Source organism: Rousettus aegyptiacus, unplaced genomic scaffold (genome assembly GCF_014176215.1).
Source record: "Rousettus aegyptiacus isolate mRouAeg1 unplaced genomic scaffold, mRouAeg1.p scaffold_m13_p_1, whole genome shotgun sequence".
Lineage (NCBI taxonomy): Eukaryota > Metazoa > Chordata > Mammalia > Chiroptera > Pteropodidae > Rousettus > Rousettus aegyptiacus.
The window spans coordinates 65935263-65959309 of record NW_023416284.1 but is presented as its reverse complement, the minus strand read 5'-3'; the positions used below and the strand labels follow the sequence as shown (position 1 = coordinate 65959309).

The 24047-nt window shown below is 47.1% G+C and overlaps 1 protein-coding gene across 1 annotated transcript in view; it reads left to right on the top strand.

The window, feature by feature from the left end:
- ABCA4 (ATP binding cassette subfamily A member 4) overlaps positions 1 to 24047 on the top strand; it is a 121929-nt gene continuing 97882 nt past the window's right edge. Inside the window, exons 1-7 of the mRNA XM_016134165.2 lie at positions 1 to 66; positions 3180 to 3245; positions 7253 to 7346; positions 8407 to 8548; positions 11085 to 11224; positions 16478 to 16605; positions 21335 to 21532. Coding sequence (XP_015989651.2) covers positions 1 to 66; positions 3180 to 3245; positions 7253 to 7346; positions 8407 to 8548; positions 11085 to 11224; positions 16478 to 16605; positions 21335 to 21532 — 834 coding nt within the window. The remainder of the gene's footprint in view (positions 67 to 3179; positions 3246 to 7252; positions 7347 to 8406; positions 8549 to 11084; positions 11225 to 16477; positions 16606 to 21334; positions 21533 to 24047) is intronic.

Below are 24047 nucleotides of genomic sequence, written 5' to 3'. Positions count from 1 at the left end.
ATGGGCTTCGCAAGACAAATCCAGCTTTTGCTCTGGAAAAACTGGACCCTCCGGAAAAGGCAAAAGGTAACAGGTGCAGTCTGTGGTCTCAAAGTGAGGTGCAGAGCAAATAAATGGGAGGAGAAAGTGGGGTGGGGTGGGGGCAAGGAGGGTGAGCAATCGATGGGCTGGTTGCTGCTTAGCACTGAAGCAGCGCTTAACTGCCTGGCTGCTCTGTGAGCCTCTCTGACCAGTGCCCTTCACAGGAAGGCATACTTCTCTACCCTGAGATGGGCACTTTCCACCCGCAGCCCACCACGGCCACATTGAAGCCTTCTTTTGCCTGCCTTGCCTATGAATCCATTGCCCACCCATTACCCGATCCTGGTTTTTAAACTTGCCAGTCCAGTCCACACAACCATGAGCATCCTTCCTGCGCAGCGGGAAGAACCTAAGCCCTGAAGAACAAGCTCAATGGAAAATAATGCTCTCCAAGAGCTTCCTAGCATGATACTGTACTTTATCGATTCTATGAAGCATGTTGCTTTTTCACGTTTTCACATTTCTGAAATTGGAATGCAGCTCACAATCAAGTGACAGTTTAACAGGACATACTTGTTACTTCTATAGTGTGCAAAAAATAACAGTGCATCTTATAATTGGTAGTGTCTTAGATCCAATGAGATAGAATACCTTATCAACCATCACAGACATTCACTGAGCCCTTTCAGTGAGCAGACACAGGGCTGGGCTAGAACGAGATGCAGATTCTACTCTGGACTCACTTCTAGTCTGACTGGGAAAACCCGAGGATGTTTTGAGACCAAAAGCAATAAAAGTAGCGTAGGCCAAATGCCAGGAAAGTACAGGCAAGAACCCCAAGAAATCAAAGCACCCAAGGGTGTACATGTAAATGCTAACCTACTTCTAAATTGTTTCTGGAAAGAGGTAACAAGTAAATATGTAACTAAGGAAATGTGCACTTTACTGCAGGCTTGCAGAGTTGTGCAAATGCCATATGACTATAAAATGACTATAGTTGCTGAAAGAGGAAGGAGAGAGGAGGCGAGAAGTGGGCAGGGCTGAGCTTAGAAAGACAGGAGCCAGGCAAGGAAAAGAGAGTTTGGAAGGTGGACAGAGAGGAAGATCTGCTGTGGGGAAGAAGAGATTTTCCAAACCTTGATTCTGGAAGGATTTATGTAGGCAAGACAGGGTTTTCCTGGGTGCTGGAAGGGATGTGACAGAAAAAAGTGGGCCAACTGGTACAACATTTGAAGACTCACAGTTGAATGTTTCAGTCAGAGAGAATTTAATATAAAAAGCTGTTCTTTAAGTACAAAGCTGGTAGCTGAAAGGGTAAAAGAGAGCTCCAAGGTGTCATGGAAGTAGCAATGGCAGGACACAGCGACCAGCCCTAGAGCAGAGAGGACCAAGAGAAGAAAGTGGAATCATTAAAATTTGGAAACACAGAGGAGAGGTCGGTGGAGCTGAGACTCAGACCTGTGAGGAAGGGGCGCAATGAGGCTGCTTCTGGGGTCTCTGAGTCTGGTGTCAGTTCCAGACCCAAGAGGAGGGAGCCCTGGCTGGTTAGAGGTTTGGGGCTGAGGGAAAACTGCTTAATAACCAGCATACAGAGGAGTAAGGGACGCAATCCAACCCCGTGTACAGATGGTCCTTTCCTGCGTGTGGCTTGGACAGGACTTAGGGAGGCGGGAGAGGGAAGCCAAACTTGAACTTCCTCATCTGTGGGAAACACCACTGACATCAGGATGCTTTCGTCAAAGCTGGTATAATTTTTCAAGTTGGTGTGAAAGTTATTTGTCACTCCCAGGAGCCAAGTGCAAACAGTAAGAGACTCAATCCCTTGTTTCCAGGAGCTTCTGTTGTAGGATGAATAGGATGAATATGGACAAAACTTACGCAAGACTCATTATTAACTTCATCTATTTATTCATTTGTTCCTTTTGTCAACAAATACTTGATAACCACCCGGAGCTGTGCTAGGCACTGAGCATATAATGGCAAACAAGACAGTCACGGTCCCTGGTTACTTGCTGGTCTGTGGAACAATGAAGAAAAGCCAATACACAACTATCTTCCCTCCCTGGCCCCCTATTCCGTAAGAAACTAAGAGTCTCACTTACTTTTACTCTCAGTATGCTCTCTATGGCCATCAGGAAATATACCTGAGGACTGTGGCTCCTGGCCTGAAATGACTCCATTCCTGTGGCAAGCATGTTGCTGTTATAGAGACTAACCTTCTTTTCAAAGACAGGATTTGGCTCCAAGCCCCTCTGTTCTCTTTTCCTGACATCAGTGGATGTCCCCTGTTCAGGAACTCTGTCTTTTCCACATTGCCAGCCCCTCTGGAGTGAGATGGGGCAATTCATGCTGAGGATCCTAGCTGGGGGAATCTACCAGGATGCACCTAGTCTGGCTGATAGTATTTTGATGCCATCCTGATGGGCTTGAAATTGAGATCTCTTGTCTGGTATACCTCCAGCCTGTTTCCCCACAGCTACCACATTTCAGGAATTTCCAGGAGGTCTGGGTAAAGATAGAGGCATACTCCACAGTCCTCAGTAGCTCTGAGAGGGGTCTGTGGCTCTTTCCCTAAGTTTTTGATTCTTTTAGAATCTTCTTCCTGCACAAATGGTGACTCTAAGGGGGGAAAAAAAGTACAACATGCTCAGCCCTTAAACTCGGTTCCTACGTTTTTAATTTCTCAAACTTCCATGGTTTTTGGGTGTTTACTATTATGAGCAAGAGCAAAAACAGATACCAAGTTTCCCCATTCCTCCCTCTCTCAATCCCTAAGGGCGTAAGATGAAAATCTTCAGACGTTCTTCCCTCCCCTTCCCCACCCCCCGGCCCCCATTAACATTTATCAAGTATTACTAAGTACCTGGCACTGTACTGTCACTTCGTTTAACCCTCACCTCACTTGCATGAGACAGACACCACTATTATCCCCATGGGGACTGATGAGATCACTGAGACTTCAGATGTTAGTGACTGGTGGGGCTGGACCTAAAACTCCAGGACTGGCAAACATGGCCGTTACCCTGCACTGCCCCCATTCATCAAGCCTTATCTAATAAGCTGACCATGAAGAGCACAATAATAGGGCGGCCATCTAATTTTTCATCCAAACCAAGGCGGTTACAAAAGTGAGGGGGCACTTTTAACAATTACACCAGGACAACAAACGTGAACCCACACTGGATCTGGGCTGTAGGGTCACCCTGCACATCCCATATGGCCAGGTGAGTTAGACACAACCTCTGCCCTTGGCTTCATCCCCGGGTCCCAGGCTTCCTGGCAGATGGAGGGAGGCTGGGCAGCCAGTTCCAAGTGTACCCAGGTCCTGGGTCATATTTGTTCAGGCTAAGAATTCTTTCTGGGCTCTGGGTGCAGAAGGGAGAATCTCACAGTTCATTTCAAGCCTTGGCTACCCGCTTTTAAATTGAAAACAGAGTAGAGTGTGGGGGGATGTCTAACGGGCCAAGATTTAAAATAACAAGCACAACTCTTCCCTTCCCCACGACCCGTCCTCCCACATGGTAAAGAGAGGGGGAGGGAAAGCAAAAAAGAGAACAAGGAAATACCAGTTTGGAAAAAAAATTTCCACCGACCCCTTCTGAGTTTGGCTGGGCTTAATTAAAGTTACAGACATGTTTAAAGGGAAGGGGTGGGGGTAGTCAGAGCTGCTCTGAAAACATGTTTTTAATTACGCTGTGGAATTTCTCCCTGGGGTATGCCCTGCACAGCTGAGCATCAAGGACAAGGATGCCACTCTAGGGCGCGGGTACTGTACACAATTCTGGGGGAAGGAGAAGAGGTTGTTGTGAGGACCTGCCAGGCTGGAAAAGAATTGCCCGTGGTCTGTGTGCAGGGAGTGAAGTGTGAAATGCAGTCCCTCCAAAACAAACGTTCGCGGAGTTAAAACAATAACGCTGACCTCAACAAATGTTTTTCAAAGATTACAACCACTATCGATGCCAGTGGTTCTCAGACCCAGCTGCACATTTGGAATTACCTGAGAAGTGTTAAAAAAACAAAACAATGTCCCAAGATCAGAGGCACTAGTGTAGTTGATCCGGGCCATGCCCTAAGCTCCCACATGATTCCAGCACGTAAGAACTGCAGAACTAGGTCGTCGAAGGGAATCACGTGAGGGGCAAAGATTATAGGCAGAAAATAGCAGCCCTAACCTAGAGATATGGTAAAGAGGAACACCTGCAAAGCCACACTTGTCCTAGGGCTAGGCAAAGAGTGAAGGAGGAATGAATTCCGATTTGCCCACTCCGCCCCCCCCCCACCACGGGTGGGAGGACTTTAAATCACAATGCTCGCAAAGACCAGATACTTCCAAAACATAAGGAGTAACTGACTGACTGACTGAGGACTGAGTGAGTAGATGGAGAGTGTGTGACTAACATTGCAAAGAGGAATGAGATGCACGAGCTTGAGTCTGGGAATGTTATCCATGGGACGTGTAGGCCAGGCTGGCTGATCCCACCCCTGGTCCCAACCACTCTAAGGTGTGGAGCGGAAGACAGCATACGGTTAGTTTCTCCAGGTGGCCCACATTTCCAAACTGGCAAATGACCTGACCTGTTCTGAATTTGGAAAGAGAAAAAGGGAAGAAATGAATGAATGTGAGTGGAGGGCAGGCCTAAGAGCTTACAGATAATCTTAATTTTATCTCCTGATTCTTTAGCCTTTACAATGTGCAGTCACCTACAGTGTCCCTGTGCTGTTTGTGAGAAGTGAGAGTCAATAATAAATAGCCCCTGTTTATTGAATGTTACCTTGTGCCAGATTCTGTTTTAGGTGTTTTACACTGTGAACTCACTTCATTCTCACATTCTCTGGGAGGTGAGTCTTGGCATCATCCCCAGTTTACAGATGAGAGTCTGAGGCACAGAGAGGTTGAATGGGTTACCCAAGGTCATACAGCTAATATGGAGCAGAGCCAAGTATGAAACCTCAGTACTGAAACACCCCTAACCCCCGGTGTATACTGTAGGACAAAAGAGTCCTACTCCACAGATGAGAAAACTGAGACTCAGAGGTAAACCAAGCCCCAAAGTGATTCTTAACCCAGATCTTCCTGTTCCTAAACCAACGTTAATGGTAGACTTGCTACGTGGAAGGAGTTTGGCTTACTTGGTAGAAAGCCAAGGTAGTAAGTAGTTGTCTTAAGGAAGAGTCAAAAGGGCAGAATCTGGACTGGCTGTCTCATTTCCTTGGTAAAAATACCAGGAAAGACTTCTGGTTTCACCCTTTGCATCCATTACTCACATTGCAGTCTTGCCAGACTTGCTCCCCAACTTTACTCACTGGAGGACCTGGGATAGAAGGTGTGAATCCAACACAGTGTGTGAAATCTGAAAATTGTTGGTGACCTGAGTCTCTGTGTCACCTCCAGCTTTCCTGGAGAAGCCTTCTAGACTAGTCTTGACAGAGGCTCACTCATTCCATATTGATCGGGCACCTATTATGAGCCAAGCCCTGTGTTGGGTGCTAAAGTCACAGTGGTGATGGGGATATATGTGGTACCTGACCTCAGGAAGCTTACGGCCAGTGAGGGGTCCACTTACATGAAGGAGTAATGACCCTGACACTGGATGAGTGATAGGACAGGGTAAGTGTGAGCTGCTGTGGTAACTGTCGTGCTGGCCTGATAAGGGCAGGGTGTTAACAAGGGACAGGGGAGCTGGGAAAGGGGCTCAGCCCCTTCTCCCTTGATTTGCGTGCCAGGGAAGGACTGCCACATTCCAGTGTCTATCAAATGTGCTTGAGGTCATTCCCTTGAACACTGGATGGAAATTGTCCAAATACTGGTGTTTGGCCATCTTGTGGGAGAATGTGTAGGGGGAGCCCTGAAAAATGAGTGCCTTAGGGAAAATCTACTATTCTTTCTTCTTCCCATAATATCTGTGTATTTCCTCTAACACATCCTCCCTACACATATTTTAAGTAAAACATTTTGTAATAAGTTGCAACTACATCACTACCTGTCCTAAACAGTTTTTGCTTTTTCTCCAATGCATTATCCTTTTGTCTTCATGGATTCAGGTTATGATCGTAATAATTCAGTTGCCAGCAGACCTTACCAGCAGGAAAGGAACGAACATCTGTTGAGCACCTCCCGTGGTGTCCATACTTTTGCTGAGAGTTTAAGTACATTATTTGGAGGGAACAACAATGATTAAAACACCAGGCAAAGAGCCCCTGGCAGATCTATGTGTACTTAAGTCTCTATTCTTAACTATCTGCTGAAGTTCTCCTTTAAATGTCTGAGTTTTCCTCCTAAGGTCTCTGGAGTGAGGGTTGAAAAAAAAGAACTATTACATCTTCCAATTCGCATTCCCTCCTCTCCCTCCTACCTCCCATAATTTCAACCTCCACCTTCCTGTGCAGTGCCTCACAGTATGGGCTGCAACAACTCACTGGTTCTTCTTCCTTTGCAGTTAAGAGCCCTTAAACTCTAAATTGAACCTAAATTTAAACACCAACTTTCAATCATATGTTGGTCTCAACAAGCTCTTCCAGTATTGTAAAAACCCATGGCAGTATGCCTCGCTTTGCTTCTTTAAGCCACAAGAAATTGTTGAAAGAAAAATGTTGGCAAACTCAGATTTTTCTTGACTTTGCTGTGAATCACAGTACTTCACAGAATCATTTGTGTGTTCATTCATTCATTAGTGACCGTGCATAGTGCAGCGTGTGCTAGAAGGCAGGGCAGTGGGGAGGGGTGGGGCATTGACCTTGGAGACAGGAGGCTAGATTTTGGTTTTAATGCAAATGTGACACTGCACAGGTCACCTGCCCTCCCTGGCCCTCTGTTTCGTCATCCACAGGAGAGGTTACAACAAGATCTTTACTATCTGTGGCATCGGTATTATCTGGGAGCTTGTTAGTCAGGCAAAATCTGGTGTGGCCATGTAGAATCTGCATTCATGTATAGCAACATCCAAAAAACACTGAAGCCCATATCCTGATGATCCTTGATGAAAGGTCCGTGCTAATGCAGTTTTCTAAAATAGAAGCGGAGTAGAGCTCAGATGGACGCCATGTCTTGCTGGTCTAACATATCAGAGTATAGGTAGTGTGGGAAAGGGAATAAAATAAGGAAGTCCTTTAGGGAATATCCCACAACTAAAGTCTTATTTCATAGGCAGGTGCTGAGAGAAATTTGCCTGCTCTGTTATGTTTCCTACAATCTCTTAACATCACTGATCTTTCTTTCTGTTTTGTTTTTTAGATTCGCTTTGTGGTGGAAATCATGTGGCCTTTATCTTTATTTCTGGTCCTGATCTGGTTAAGGAATGTCAACCCACTCTACAGCAAACATGAATGTAAGCATAACCGCGGACCCTTGACAGACCCGGAAGTCTCATCCTTTTGTTTAGAAAAATCTTGGGGGCTAAAGGTCCCAGCACTGAATTTTTTTATCATCATTTCATGCCTACAATGCAGAAAACAGAGATATATCTGTATTGTGCAAACTAATCTTTTATTCTTTCATATCCTATGCAAATACTTGTATGTGGTTACTGAAGAATTGTCTGATTATTTTTTTGTTTCTGTTTGTTGTTGTTTTTTTCTGTGCCTAAACTATTACTAGTGAACAGAGTATAGATGAGTTCTCTAAAATATTTTGGAAACCAATTTAGGGATGTGTTATGCATGATGCTAGAGAAAAAAGAAGGGATGCTATGCAATCACGCTTAATAGAATGTTATGTCTTGGATGCTAGATGTGTCCTGGGACTTAGTGTGAGCTGTGAGTGCCCCTTTTATACTATGAAAAAACCTTCATCTGGCTTCTGGGCAGGACAACCTCCCCTCCAGGCAGCTGATGCGCAGACCTCAGGAGTCATGCAAAGCTGTTCAGCCTCCTATTCTTGCTCCTCACCTTCTTATTCATGAATTCCAAGCCCCAAGTTCCAAGTCAACTTCCTGGCCATTGAACTGTTGCTTCTTTCCCTCCCCCCGCCCCTGACCCCAGGAGCCAGTGACCTGCAATCTTCTTGCCTGCTCAGGATAGGTCTTCATTGGAATAGTTGTTGAAGGACTAGGCAAACCTCCTCTCTTCAAGCATCAGCAACTCGTGGAGGCATCTTGAGCTAACATCCCTTTGCATCTCTCACCATGCAATGCTGTGCTCCATCTCTGTTCTCCCTCTGTACTTCCATCTATTCCACTATTAGAAAATTTGTCTGCCCCCCGCCCCTACACTGGGAACTTGAGAGAAGAGACCCTGGCATATATTAGATGCTCCTGCTTCTTATATGTGGATGAATGAAGGAAAGCACCAGAGGGAATGGGCTCCCGCCTGCAGAGGCCCCAGCTCCTAGGGCTTGAGTCTTGCTTATTCTGGATAACTAACTCCTTGTCTTCATTTCCTGTCTTAAAGGCCATTTTCCCAACAAGGCGATGCCCTCAGCAGGAATGCTGCCGTGGCTCCAGGGAATTTTCTGCAATGTGAACAATCCTTGTTTTCAGAGTCCCACCCCGGGGGAATCTCCTGGAATTGTGTCAAACTATAACAACTCCATGTAAGTGCTGAGATTCCCACCAGAAGGGGAAGGAAGTTGTACACCCCTTTATTCTTGTCATACCCCAGAATGCACACGTGCACACACACAGTGTATGTAATGCTGAATGAATGTTTTTGTGGCTTGCTGAACCCTTAAACCCTCATAGGAGCAGGGCATGTTTCCTCTGTAGAGCATTCTATTGGCTGTCAGGGATGTTGAGGAGAAAGCTTCAAACAAATATCACATGACATGATTTCTTGGTCCTTATATTTTCAAGTTGTGACCTGAAGTCTGATGGCAGGACCCTGCTGAGATATGTCCACTGCCTCCAGGTCGTCCATCAGCTTGAGTGGAGTCACTGAAAGAGAAAAACTCAGCTCACCTTCTGTTGTCTTACATGGCTCCACTCAGGTCAATCCTAACGGATCTCTTTACCTTTAAAAGCCTTCTTGGACATCTAAAGGCTAAGAAAATATTTCAAGGGTGAATGAAATTGGATTTGGGAGGTGAAATTTGCTTCCTAGGGGGAAAAGAACAAATTCCAAATTTTCTCTTGTAGAAGCCATCATTTCCCTCGGGCAACAAAATCTTAGTACACACTGGAGAGCGGCGGTTCTGACCCTGTGGGACTAAAGACCATTCACAGAGCTGATAAAACTGATGGCCCCTCTCCCAAGACAACTACACACGCGCGCACACACACACACACACACACACAGAGGCACACGCACACACACACACGTTACATCAATGTCAGGGAACTTGTGGAGTCCAAGTGAATGCCCTCTGGTCTGGAGTCCAATTTCAAATCCAGTCCCATAGGGAGAGAGTCTACCTTTGAGATTTTCTTTCAGAGGAGAAGGTGCAAGAACATGATGTAAACATGTCCTACAGACAAAGGCTCACAGATGGGAACAGTGTTGTCCTTCACCTGCTGGGTTGAACTTGACCTGCAGCTTGTGAAGCTTAAACCCAAGGGTCACCAACAAGGGCTTACTGGAGAGCAGGCTTCACCCTACTTGTATAAATAGCAAGTCAGATGGAGACTGAAATATTTAATTACTTCAGTTTTTCCTTAGAGGAGCTCTGGATATAATTCCTCCAGGACAAAATTGCATTTTGGCAGAGAGAGAGAGAGAGAGAGAGAGAGAGAGAGAGAGAGAGAGAGAGAGAGAGAGAGAGAGAGAGAGAGAGAGAGAGAGAACGTGCATTTGGTAAGTCAGCCTAATGCTCAGAGGAAGCCTTCTCCACTGGGAATAAAGCTGCTGTGTTTGCCCTGCAATGGCAGAGTTGAGTAATAATGACAGAGCCTATATGGCCCACAAGCCAATACTATGTAACTCTTTGCTGACCCCTGGATTATAGGAAGGTAGAAGAGGGAACACCTGTCTTCCTAGGAAAGTCAGAGAGGTTCCCATGGCTGCAAATATTGTCTGAAGGCTTTCATTTACAACCTACACTTTCAGCTTGAGTCTCTTGAGGTGCCTGAGAAGAAACACGGATCTAGACGGATCCTATGGATTGCACCATGAGACTCAGGGAGCCTTGGAGACACCTCAGTGGAGGCTGCATGGAGCTTTGGTGGGACCAGCACTGGTAGTGTCTATAGATTGAGGGACGAGAGTTGGGGGAGGGGGTTTTCAGACTCCAGTTGTACTCAGCATTTGAACCAAAAAATCTGGGTTTCACATTTCACACACACACATTACAGGTGAAATACTGGCTTATTCAAGGATCTTTTGCTTGCAAGGCACAGAAACCGTTTTAAACAAGCTTAAGCCCCACAGGGAAATGTCTGATTTGGAAAGTAGAACTTCACAAAGCCAAGGGCAGCAAGGCAGGTCTTGGGGGAAGGAGGGGCGGCGGCAGGATGAGAACTGGAGAGCTGTCAGTTGCTGCTCTCTGCCTTCATGGCCTGAAGGTCCATCCTCTCTGTCTCTCTCTGGACACCCACCTCATGTGCCTCTCTCCATGGAGCAGTGTCTTCTTCTCAATGTCCAGTCTGCTGCTGGTTGCCCAGTTCACAGCACCTTGGCTTGAGCAATCAAAAGAGCATCCTCGAATATCATTTAAATTCCTGGGAACACATCTTGTTGGCGCGGCTTCCTTCTTTTTGGCAGAGATGTGTGTGTGTGCACAAGTGCAAGGAGGAACTTGTGGATTGAGCGTGACTATCAGAACCTACCTCTGTGAACAGCTGGAAGGGCAGGTCTCAGTGAAGTGGGCGATGGCTGGGAAGAACTTCCAGTATTATCTACTAATACCATCCTGTTTAAGGTTTCTCTTAACAGAAGACGCATAGAGAATGGGGGCGAGAGGTGACTTGGCCTTGCCAAAGTTGGAATACTGAACAAATTGCTTACTACTTTTGTGCGTTATTTTATATGTACAAGGAAATAAAAATCTTTCTCCTTTTGCCTTGGCAGTATTGTAAATATACATAATGTGGTATCTAGGTCATGCAGGTGGTATCTTAAAAAGTCACATGAGGTGGTATTATTTTTATAAAAATGACAGCTCTGTCTTTATTGATGAGGTGTTGTCTTTCTTCTAGCTTGGCAAGAGTGTATCGAGATTTTCAGGAACTCCTCATGGATGCACCAGAGAGCCAGCACCTTGGCCATGTTTGGACAGAGCTCCGCACCTTGTCTCAACTCATGGACACCCTCCGGACTCACCCTAAGAGAATTGCAGGTTAGGTGGGCTTCAGTGTTCTTAGTTTTCACTTGCCTCTCACTTGCCCCATATATCAGAGAGACTGAAGACACAGGAAAGAGTGAGGATATTTGCTGAAAAAAGATACTGGAGGAGGCAGGAAGGGGTGGGATGTAGAGATGGCTTGAGGGTCACCTTGGTGAGGACTCTTCTTCCCGCAAGCCTGGAAGGTAGAAAGTTGGGAAGGACAGGCGGAGTCTTATCATAGGTGAGTCCAGAGACAGAAAGGAACGTGCCAGGAGAGCTTGTGCTCTGGGAAGTATGAGGCTAGGCTAAGTGTTGGAAGCAGGAAAGAGGAGTTTGCAGAGTAAGGTGAAGGTGTGGGTCAGCTTTCACAGAGTCCCAGAGAGTGAGCTAAACAGGAACATGCGCGAGCAATGCCAAGTAGCATTAAGGGCTCAGAGAGGTCAATGAGAGTATGATTTTCTGACTTCTTCCAGTAATATTCAGCATCCTAGGCCCTGAGGCAGAGCAGGTGCAGAATGGGAGGATGTGGGGCTGGGGGCACGTAGGGGATGCCACTAAAATCCAGGAGGATTTTAGGACAGACGAGAACCCAGGAGTATTAAAATTGTCCAGGGGAAAGTGGAGGGGCAAGGAAATAGAGGTCTTGGGGGTTCCATGACTCTGCCTGTGTAAGGACTGAGAAAATGAGCAGGATGGACAGATTAATGGATGTAGTCAGAAAGTGAAGTACAGTGAATTCAAGATTTTAAAGGCAGACAGGAGGGATGAGAACAAGCCCCCAAAGTGTGGCCATGGTGGTTGAAGTGGAGCAGAGGTAAGGGTTTAGTTGATGAGGAGGTGAAGGAAATGAGAGACCAGGCTGGTTGGGTCACAAGGACATTGAGGTCATGTAGGGAGGAGAGACGCTGGAGTCAGGAACAGTGAGGAGGAAGGGTTGGGGTGCCCCCTCTCCTGTGTCTCTCCTCCCCAGGGGAAAAACAAGAAAGAAAAACACCCAACCCCAGTAACCACTCTGACACCTCTTCTTAAAGCACAAGTAGATATGTTTCAGGGTCGTATCTGCAGTAGGGTCCTCTGTAAGTGACTGGAGGGACTGGACATGGCGGAAACCTGGACACCAGCTGGAACCCATCCCTGAGAGGGGCAGATGAATACCCGAGAGGAAGCAAGGCCTGCCAGGAACCCAGGGGTGCCTGCAGTCCAGGGTTGAAGAAGAGGCTGCTGGGGTGGGGAAGATTATTCAGGGGGTGGGGCTCAGAGTCTATGAAGGAAGCCAACTGTATCCGGGAGACTTCTGCTCCAAGGATAAGAATGGGGCGGGGGGAGGCGGTGACTCTCAGCATTGAACGTATAAGATGACAGGGATGAGGAAGGGGTCTACCAAGGGAGCCGAAGGGGCTGAATGGAGCAGTTCTTACTTAGGGTTCCAAACAAGAAAAGTGGGAGAATAGTACAAGTCAGCCCAGGGAGTCTCACCTGGACAGTTTAGTCAACATTCAGCAGATGTTTGGCGAGTGTCTAGTGAGCCAGGCGCTGCACTGGTCCTTGGGGATGGACTGCGTGCCTGCCCCCTCCCAGGCAGAAGTGGAAGGACTGAGTGAAGGTGACCATGCTGGGTGGAGGGGAGAGCCGGTGGAGCTTCCAGAGCTCAGGGCGGTCAAGGAGGGGGACGTTCCGATCCCCTCCCAGCGGCCACCCTCTGCCCTCTCTCCCCACGGTGCTCCAGGACAGGAGTACCTTCCGATGGGACAGTAAGATTACTTTGTTACATTCAAACTGTTTCAAAAATAGAAAAGTGTATACTTTATGTGGTAAAACCGAATTACGGACACTGTGTTCTTTGCTGCTTTGGGTAGAAGAGTTTACTCAGCTGGAGCTTGACTAAAGGATGAGCACAATTAGCATTTTAATCATAAGGGGGAAAAAAAGGTGGGGGACGCCAACCAGAAAGCATTTTTTTCTAAGGTTGAGCTGAAGAAGGCTATCCAAGCCCTAGGGTGGCTGCCTACACCGCTCACCCCGTAGACTGTTCCTTTCGGTGTTCAATCATCAGATGAGTCCAGCTGGGAGGAAGTATAAGGAAGTCATTTCAAATCACAGTTTCTCTGTGGTCTTTACAGTGTGCATGTGAGAACCAAAATCACTACTTTCTAACCCCACAGCAGGATGAGTTGCGAATTGGTACACAGATGGTTCCAACTGCAGGCCCTCGGGCTGTGGGGGAAAATCCCTAAATGACAGCAGCTTTGGGGGTCTGGCAAGACCAGGTCAGGGAAGGCCAGCCAAAGCTCCCAAAGGAAATTTGGGGCTGGGAACTGAGACCGTGCAGAACCCATGACTTAAACTGGCCATCAGTGGGAACAGGGGCCCATCCCCAAGTAAAACGAGGGACACAGTCTCTGAAGGAATTCCAGGCTGAGGACTGAAATCCACAGTCAGTACTGCAAACTATTTCAAAGTCAGTCCCAGAGTCACCCGGGGACAGTGCTTGCTTGGGACATTGCTTGCTGCGAACATCGAATCCTCAGCCCAAAGCCACAGTGGAGGGTCGAGTCTTTGAAAGTGAGGTGGGCAGCTGTCGCTGCTTTGTGCTTTTGCCCATCAGTTCCCCAGTCACCTGGGAAAGTATGCTGATGGTTGACCAGGCAGCATTTTCCTTTCTAGCAAACCTGTAGTACAGCATTCTCAACAGGGGAGGATTAATGGTAAAAGACAGACGTGAAGCCCCCTCTCCTCTCACCCCCAAGCAAGCTCTGCAGGTCTCTCAATCATCTTTAAACATCTTCCCAGGAGCCTCACGCATTCTCCTGGCTTCCCTCCCACCCTAGCTCCCCTCAGCTCTGTGGGCCTCAGCAGCCCCCTCCCCCAGCCTCTAATCTTCCCTGGGGGAAGAGAACAAGAAGAACCACATTTTAAAAGAAATTTATTTTTCTTTCCTCAGGGCCCCAGCTCACATTTCTCCCTCGAGAGTCTAGTGAAGCCTCTGTCTAGTATCAGCTACTTCTTACATTTTGGGCCCCACTCTCTCCCTACAGGGTGGCCCCCACACTCCCAGCTCCTCCTCCCTCCTCCCTATGGGCCACAGCAGCCCAGTCACCTGGGCAGGACACTGTGCGACGCCAGGGCAAAACCACTCCCTGTCTCCCTCAACTAGTCTCTTTCCCCAGCAAGGTATTTTTATGTAAGGTCAGGTAAGTGAGTTAAAGAATAACAAAGAGATAAACAGTCAAATGGGTTCCTGACTCTCAGGTCAAAACAACAGGTATTTATTGGGTGCTTCTTGCCATTCCATTTATGTAGGCCCTGATTCCATATCAGGCTCTAATGCTGGGTGTCAGAGAGAGGTGACTTCAAAGGCTAACATCTGTGTGTCCGGCATTGCTAGATATGGGGAGGGGTATTAATAAAAGTGGAATCCATAACCCCTTGCTCACAAGAGATTGTGTGTGTGTGTGTGTGTGTGTGTGTGTGTGTGTGTGGTGATGCTGGAGGTCAGAGTATATAATATAATGCTGTATATAAAAAAGCGATTGGGAGAACAGTTGAGTTGGTGCCCCAGACAAAGGAAGAGAGGAAACAGGGGCCGAATTTGGAAGCTGACAGACTTACAGTATTGAAAAGGAGGGAAGGCAAGAATGGATTAGAGCAGCCCCTTTCAGAACCCACCTCCTCCCTTGGGCTCACTCCTGTGTCAGATTCCCCTAAAGCCTCTGGGCTTTTCCTGTGCCAAGAATAGTGATACTGGGCTACCTGGTGGCACAACTCTCAAGGGCACCCATCCTGGAGAGAGAGCCGGCAGTGCGGTGACACCTCAGGACAGTCGCCCTGTTCTAGCCTGTGACTGACCCATCCCTTTTCAAGAGGAAAGCAGCAGTGACATCAGTCTGGACAAGGCACAGTACCAGGAGAGTCACAGCCTAAAAAATGGAGCAGCAGGCTGGCAAGTACTCGGGGGCTGGGCCCCTGGGCTGCCTTGTGAGGGAAGAATTTTGAGAGGGAGGAAGGAGATGGGCTCTGTGATGTTAGGACCGGGAAGTTGCAGAGGGATTTGATGATTAAATTTAGTTAAAGAAGAGCCAAGTGATAAGCAGTCGAAAAGGCTCCCAGAGAAGTTGGGATGTAGACATGGGCCTTTTCATGCAACCCAAATGCTTTCTCTTAATGTTGAAATGATTTCATAAATATCTGGGCCTGTAATCTTCTTCTCTGGCCAGCTCCTCATGAACTGTAACAGCGTTGGACCTGGAAGCAGGCAGAGGAAGGGGGCGCCCTGGGTGTGACTCCCCTGGGAGGGGTCAGAATAATATAAACGTGGTCAGAACGAGTATTTGTTGAGTGTTCACTATTTTCAGGCCTGACAGCCAAGCACTTTGCATTCCTTGTCCCTTGTCACCCCCACAACAACCCTAAGAGGTAGATGTGGTGTTTACACAGAGAAGTTCAATCACCTGCCCCACAGTGACCTGAACTGTGAGTGGTCCTTTGTGCCTCTCCATGAGGAAGTTTCTGCTTCTCACAAGTTTTGAGTGGAGCTGGAGAGAGCGTGGCCGGGATGATCGGGGCGTAAAATTGCAAGCCCAGCAATAGGCCATCCCCCTTTCCCACTTCTTGTCCAAAACAGCCCCATCTCTCTTTGTCCATGTCAATACCCTGAGCTTCGAGCCTTAATTGAGATGACAGAAATGCCAAGAAAGATCCTCTAACCCATAACAACTGCGGTGTGGACAGACTACATGTCTCCGCCAATCCTAGCAATTCTCAGCCTTAGCACTATTGACATTTTGGACCAGATAGTTCTTTGTTTTGGAGGGAAAGGGTTGTCCTGTGGGATGTTTAGCAGCATCCCGGTTCTCTACCCACTAGCACCTCCCCAGATGTGACAACCAAAAATATCTCCAGCCATTGCCAAATATACCCGGGGGGACAAAATTTCCCTGCTCCAGCTCCTCACCCCCACCACACCAAAAGCCACTGTCCTTGACCAATCCTACAACACATCTGACAATCTCACCCCTGACCCTGAGCTAACTTTTCCTACCTCCTGTGCCCTCTCATTGAATTTTGCTCAACTGCTTCAGCAGTACATGAGACTGTGTTGGTGACAGCCTACTGGCAGGTCCCCTGACCTCCAGGCATCCCCAGGGAACCCAAGAACAGAGCCTTCCTCTGAGAGTCAAGTTAGAAATGTTTCCGATCAATCTTAGATGTCATCTTTTGGACCTATTTCCCCTTCAGCACCCTGAACTTTCTCTCATTCATGAGTAGGAAAAGGAATACGAATCCTGGATGTCCTAAAAGATGAAGAAACACTGACACTATTTCTCATGAAAAACATTGGCCTGTCTGACTCAGTTGTCCACCTTTTGGTCAACTCCCAGATCCGACCAGAGCAGGTACGTACATGTCTTTGGTCAGTGGTCCCTAGAGGGGAGGGGCGAGCATGAGCCTGAAAAAGGAAAGAAACACCTTGGCTTTTTTTCTTTCTTGCTTTCACATTCAGCACCTGTGATTCATGCCACATATTCAGAAAAATACCTAGGGGTCACTTGAGAAGATCAACATACCTCTTATAGGATTCTGAGGTACAAATCTTGGCAACACTACAACATCTCAGATTTTTAGGACTGGAAGGAACCTTAGAGATCACGTGGCTCAATCTCTTCTTCCAGTTTAGGAAACTGGGGTTTCTTCTTGTATTCATTAAATATTTAGGGACATTTTAAGTACTAGAATACAGTGTGAACAGTACTGGCAAGCCCCTGACTCCAGGAGCTTACGTCCAGTGGGGCGATAGGCAGTAATCAAGGAAGCAAAGGATACCATGCATTTCTAAGTTGAGATGGGAGCTATAAGGAAAATCTAGCAGGATCAGGAGTTTAGGAGGGACTGGGGGGCGTGCGATGGGGGCAGTTTTAAACGAGATGGTCAGGGAGGCCTTCCCGGGGTGGTGGCGGGGGTGGGGGTAGTATTTGAGCAGACCCAACTGAAGAGAAGGCGGCCGTGGAAATAACTGTGAGGAGAGTTCCAGGTCGAGAAGCCAGCAGTACAGAGAGTCTGTGTGTGCTGAGGTTACTGCTCCCAGTTACAGAACCTGGTAACGACAGCAGGCAGAGCAAACCTTTGATCTCTTGCACCATTTCTTCTCCACGGCAGTCAAACTCCTTCCTCTATTCCCCTTGCACGTTCTGACCTAATCCCCACCCCTCCATCTATTTCATCCACATTTCGTACTCTCTTATATTTGTTCAGAGCATTTTTAGCACTGGCACATGACTTTCACATCTGTTAGCTGTGTGTTCTTCACATGAATCCTGAGATGGGTCTAACAGATAGGAGAAACTGAGGCGTCTGGTGACTGAGTGATTTGTGTGAGGCTAGAGAGCTAAATATTGTCAGAACCACAGTGGAATCCAGTTCTTCTCATTCCTTACATCCAGTTCAGTGTTTTCCAGAGTCCCAGACCAGCAAGGACTAGGAGCTGGTTCGTAATGCAAATTCTCAGGCTCCACTCCAGACCGCCAGCAATCTGTGTGATTCTGACAGGCTCAGGGGTGAGAACCACTGCTCTGGGTTGGCGCCTTACAGGCTCCTGGCCCAGCATCCTAGGTGTGTGGGCTCCTAGTGGGATGAAGTCAGTGAAAATGTAGGCTGAGCAGCAGCTTAGAGCGCAGATGCCCTCCCACCTCTCCTGCCCAGGTCTGCACCTCCCCCAGGCTGCAAGGGAGACGAGACATAAACAGAATTTCAGGGCCTGTTGTCAGTCCTGAGATAAAGGTCTGCACAGGGTGCCCCTGATCCCAGAGGAGGGAGGGGCACCCCACCTGCCTGGTCGGGGCTGGCTCCGTTGAAGGGGGTTTTCAAGCACAGAAGTGAAGAAGGCCATACCTGCTTTTCTGGCTTCTCAGACCCCGAGGTTTTTGGGAAAACTAGAGGAGAGGAACGGAGGGTCAGCTCCAGGCGGCATGTCAGGGCCCTTGGAGCATGGCGCCCGCAGTATCCAGGCCTTGGCCGCAGTGGGCTCCTGGTGGGGCCCTTGGAGGCAGGCCTGGCTGCTTTGCTCCACTTCCCTCCTACCCGCACCGGAGGGGTGTGGTGGCAGCAGCATCAATGGCTCATTTTCTCCTCTGCTTTCTCTTCAGCTCATAAAACTCAAGTCCTGGAAATGCCTGTGATGACTTCCAGTTGGTAATAAAAGGGAGATGGAGATAAGGACAGGAATTTAGGGGAAATTTCTTTCCAGTTCCTCAGTGACGTGATATTTGATTCTCTAGTTGCTGTGCTACTGGCATCAGAGCTGAGGCCTTTCATGTGGGGAGAAGGGGCCAGGATCACCCAGTCGAGACTTTATTTAGTGATTAGCTGATACTTCCCTGACCAGCAAACCTCAGATCTTAACAGGAAGCCTGGAGCTTCCACACTTGCAGAGGTCATTCATGTTGACCCAGCTCCCTCTGCGCCCCGTGCCCTCCTTCCCAGCCTGGATGCATTGTGTGCCTACCTCTCTCCCTCTCCCTCTCTTTGTCTCTCTCAGTCTCTCTGTGTGTGTCTCTCTTTGTCTCTGTCTCTCTTTGTCTCTGGGTGTGTGTGTGTGTCTCTGTCTCTCTGTCTCTGTCTCTCAATCTGGGTCTCAGTCTCTATCCAACTCCGAGTCTCCTTAACAGCACCATCCACTAGAACCTTCCTCTACGATGGCGATGTTCTCTTTCTGTGCTGTCTAACACCATAGCCACTAGCCATATGTGGCAGGTAGGCACTTGAACTAGGGCCAGTGCAGCTGAAGAACTAAATTTTAAATGCAATTTAAGTTTAATTACTTTAAATTTAAATAGCCACATGTGGCTTACAGCTCTCTAATTGACTATCTTCGACAAACATAGAATTTTGTTCTTTGCCATGAGGACTAGATACCCCTCCTGGTCCTTTCTACCTGGTGTCTGAGCACAGCTCGGAAGGAAATTACATCACCCCGCCTCTTTCAACACCTAGGAAATTATTAGATGGTGGAAGTAGTACAGTTTTCTGGTCTGTTCCTAATCCCACCTGCCACCCCTACGCCTGTAAACTCCTGGACGTGCTTCAAAGCTCAGCTCAAATGTCACCTCCTCCATTAAATCATTCTTAAATCCTCCTTTCTTTGTCCTAACCCCTCCCTCTGCCCTGCTAGGCAGAGCTAACAGGTAATGAGCTGTAGGTTCAAAACTCAGCAAGGCCACACAGTCAACCGTGTGAGTTCCTGCAAGTTAATTCACCACTCTGTGCCTCTGTTTCCATTTGTAAAGTGGAGATTTAAAAAAATGCCTACCATATATGGTTGTCGTGGGGGTTAAAAGAATTAATATATGTAAAGCACTTGGAAAAGTGCCTGATACACAGTAAACACTCAATAAATACAAGCTATTTTTACTAGCTCTTCTTACCCCACACTCTTCTATGCTCTGGTTTCACTATGCTCAGTCTGGAATTTACTGTTACTTATATGTCTGCATTTTCAGCTAGCCAGGGAGCTCCCTGGAAAGCAGAAAACTCACTTTCTTCTCTCTGTATCCCCAGTAACTATCCTAGTCCCTGCAGAATAGGAACTCAGTGAGTAAACACTGAATTAATGACTGACTGAGTGAAGGAATGAGCTGGGGACCTTTGTGGTGTCCAAGCTTTCTCAATAGTCTGTTGTGTAACCTTCTCAAGTCACCTAACCTTTTCCCTTCTCCATCACTTTTCTTCCCTGACATATTAGAGGTTTGGACAAAATTAGCTCATTACTTCCCTTAACCTCAAAATGTTTCAGACTCTGGAATTAGGGTGGGGGTAGGATTTGGCTTGGCTATAGGAAGTAAAATGTGGGAAAAACAGGAAGAGTCTGCTGGAATATGCACCTAGCGATGGTTCCCTGAGATTGATGGAGTCCACACCATCCCAACGTGCTCCATGTGACCAGTGCCTCGTTTAAGAACTAGACTTCCATCTGTGGCCCAGACAGTCTCCATGCAGTGGGTAGCAGAAACTGGGCCTACTATGTTTTCCAGGCCTAGAGGGCTGTGTGATTGCAAGCCATGGGGAGATTGCAGAAGCCAGGGAAGCTCATGAACCTGTTCACGGTACTCAGGGTCTTGCCCTCTGCTAAGTGTTCAGAACTCCAAGAGGTTAGTTACTGTGCAGGCCGATCAAGGATACCTGGCCAGTGTTGAGACCTCCTTAACCTCTGGAGGCCTTTGTAGGGATTATAGTTAAAGAGTCACTGTCCATGAGCTCCACAGGAACTGTAGGATGTGGGGTATCCAAGGGTTAGGGTCATCGGATAGAATACAGAACGCCTAGTTTAATTTGAATTTCAAATAAACAAATAATTTTTAACATACATATGTCTCATTTGGACTATTTGGGACATACTTATACTAAAAATTCAATTTTAACTGGGTGTCCAGTGTTTTTACTTGCTAAATCTGGTGAGAAAGGAGGGGGTTGGTTATTCTTCATCACTCCAAATGCATTCTAGCCATGCTTCCACATCAGCTTCAGTGAGTAGGTACTGATAACACCTTAGCATTGTGTACTAAGAAGGGAATCTCTCAAATTTTAAATGGCTCTCTAATAAAATGAAGCTTGAGAGTGTATTAGTTTCCTGTTGCTGCTATACTATAACAAATTACCATAAACTTAATGGCTTAAGACAACAAAAATTTATTATCTTTTGGTCCTAGAGGTCAGAAGTCTTAAAGTCAAGGTGTTGACAAGGCTATGTTCCTTACTGGGGGACGAGGTCTAGAGGGAAATCCGTTTTCCAGAGACCGTCCACATCCTTTGGCTTCCTTTTATTTTCAAGGCCAACTGTGGCTAGTTATATCTTCCTCACGTCACATTATTCTTGACATTGTTTCTTCTGCCTCCTTCTTCCACAATTAAAAGACCCTTGTGATTACATTGGTCCCACCCAGATAATCCAAAATAATGTCCTTATTTTAAAGTCAGCCGATTAGCAACCTTAATTTCATCTGTAATCTTAAGCCCCCTTGCCATGCAACATAATGCATTTACAGGTACTGTGGGTGAGGACGTGGACATCATTAGGGGATCAGTATCCTCCTGTGACAGGCAGGCTTCCAGTGCCGCTTCTCCTTTTTGCAGTTTGCTCATGGAGTCCCAGACCTGGTGCTGAAGGACATCGCCTGCAGTGAGGCCCTCCTGGAGCGCTTCATAATCTTCAGCCAGAGACGTGGCGCGCAGACAGTGCGTGATGCCATGTGCTCCCTCTCCCAGGGCACCTTACAGTGGGTGGAAGACACTCTGTATGCCAACGTGGACTTCTTCAAGCTCTTCCGTGTGGTAAGCAAGGAACCGAACTGCTTGCCCCATTGAAGGGAATTCCTGAGGCAGCAGGGCCTGGTCCCAGGCCATCAGGGACCTGTGAAATGAGAGTTGGGGAGATCGTAAGTTTGAGGTCCAAGACAATTCTTGAGGAAGCTCCAGGCTCCAAAGGCCCAACCAATCTTGATTGATAGCATCTTTAAAGGAAAAGGAGGCCTGGTTTGTCTCCCTGCCCCACCATTTTTTAGCTAGGTGGTCATGGGCAAGATATGGCCCATTGCTCCAATATTCACCTAGAAAACAAATATAGCACCTTATGGAGTGGTAGGAAAAGATACATGAAAAAATATATGCAAAGCATTTAATAAATAAGAGCTTCACTCTCCCTCCTCTGGCTGGGTCTGGTCTAGACCTCAAAGTTTGTTGTTTCTGGGTAGAAAAAAAATAACAAAGAAAATTTCATAGTCTCAAAAATTTGGATCTAGTTCAGCCCTGTGTTGCATCCCAGACATACTTTTTTTGGAAACTGAAATCTCTTTTGCTAGAGGATAAGATGAGAGGGAATTATGTAAAAGGGGCAGAGCAGCTGTTCTCATACCTCAGAGTATATGAAAATCATCGGAGAAGCTGGTAAAACATGTAAATTCCAAATTTCCACCCCCGGAGACTAATTCGGGTGATTCTGATGTAGGTCATTATAGAGCATGCTTTAAGAAACACTCGAAATTAGAATCCTTCAGAGAAAGTGACATATATAATGCTTCTAGCATTAAACTGTGTTTTTTCTTATACCTACGTTTTAGTTTCTAGAACCGCGTTATGGGGAATGTCAGTCACTGAGAGCTTGGTTGAGAAATTTGTGTTTTGCTTTTTCATGCTCTCTCTCAAGTCCCAGAAAACATACTCTCAGCTTGTTTTAAAAAGCAAGCTGAAGGTTTTTTAAAACAAAACAAAACAAAACAAAACAAGACCCCTCAGTTTCTGGAAGAGTTCACACTTCGTCTCTTTCAAAGTTTGACTTTCTCTTAATGTTACTCTACGATGTTCCCAGCTCATCAGGATGGGGCTCTACAGAGGGATTGGCATCTATGGAAGCCACCACCACTGGGAATCCAGGACCACAGTAAAGGTCTCTCGGCTCCCCATGCTACAGAGAGAATAAAAAGCCATGTGGTTCAAATTTCTCTGTCCAAAGTTAAAAAAAAAAAAAAAATGATGTTAGACACACTCCTTGGTTTGTTTTCAGAATCAGACAGAAGACCCCCGATCATAGTATGGCTGGGAGAACAGTGTCTGTGTTTGCAGAGCACACAGAAGTTCCCTGGGCACCAGGGGTTGTGCGATCCTCTGGTTGCTGGAGAAGGAGCAGGGTCTTGTGTCATTTTTTGAAGGACCCTGGCTGCTAGTATAGGTAAATGCACTTGTGGGGCATGACCAGCAATTCTAGGGCGACAGTTCTAGAAGTAACAGGATAAAGGGGGACCTGGGTAAACTGTTCATTAGGGACTGAACCCAAGCTCAGGCCACCGGCTTCAGAATATTTATCAGAAAAGACAGACCAGAAAGTCTTTCACGCTGCTCTGGTAAGTGCTGGAGTTCAGAAACCAGAGGAGAACTTTGACCGATCACCCTCACTGACCTGAGACGGGTCCTGCATGCTCTCTCACCATCCCTGTACACATGTCCACACACTTAAACTTGAACTGGGTGCCCACAATGCTCCAGGCATGTGCTGAGGCCAAGGCGCCAGGCATGCCCCTCCTGCCCTTGCTGAACTCTCAGTTAGCCCAGACCAGCAAACAGACCATGTCACAGCAGCACAGCTTAGAAATGCCAACACCGACAACATTGGGGCCCCAGACCAATGATTCCTAGAGGGGATGCACATTGAATCACCTGGGGGGCTTTTAAGGACTGTGAATCCTCGGCTCCCACCCCCCATGATTCTGACTCGGTTAGCCTTTACTATTTTTCAAAGCTTCCCAAGATCATTCCAATGTCCAGCCAGGGCTGAGAATTACTGACCTAGAACACAGGAGTTTGATTTACAGTCTTAGTCAATCTCTATTGAGCAAGCATAATAATAATACTACCCCAAGTGCCTCTAAGACTTCGAAGCACTTTCATTTGATCCCCCATAAGACCAGGGTGCTATGGAGACACATCATCCCTTTCATTCTCTTTATGAAGTTGGTGAGTGGCCCCAGAGACTGGCTAGAAAAGAAACCAGTGGGAGAAGGGCCTGGAGGACACCCCCTACCTGCCGACTTCTTGCTCTTGCTCATCTCTGCGGGGAAAGGCCAGACCAAAACAGGACACATGGGACCCAAGCAAAGAGGACAAACACCTTGACTGGTGCTCTTCAAATGTGCTTTTCCATTCGACAAACGGACAAAGTAGCTAAACATTAAAAAAAAAAAAATTACTAATAAGGAAACCTAAAAGAAATTAGAGCATTAAGGCAGGATTTTTGCTTTTATTGCTCCCTCTATTGCTCCTATCAGTGTTTTTAGAACAACCTTGAGGAAGCACA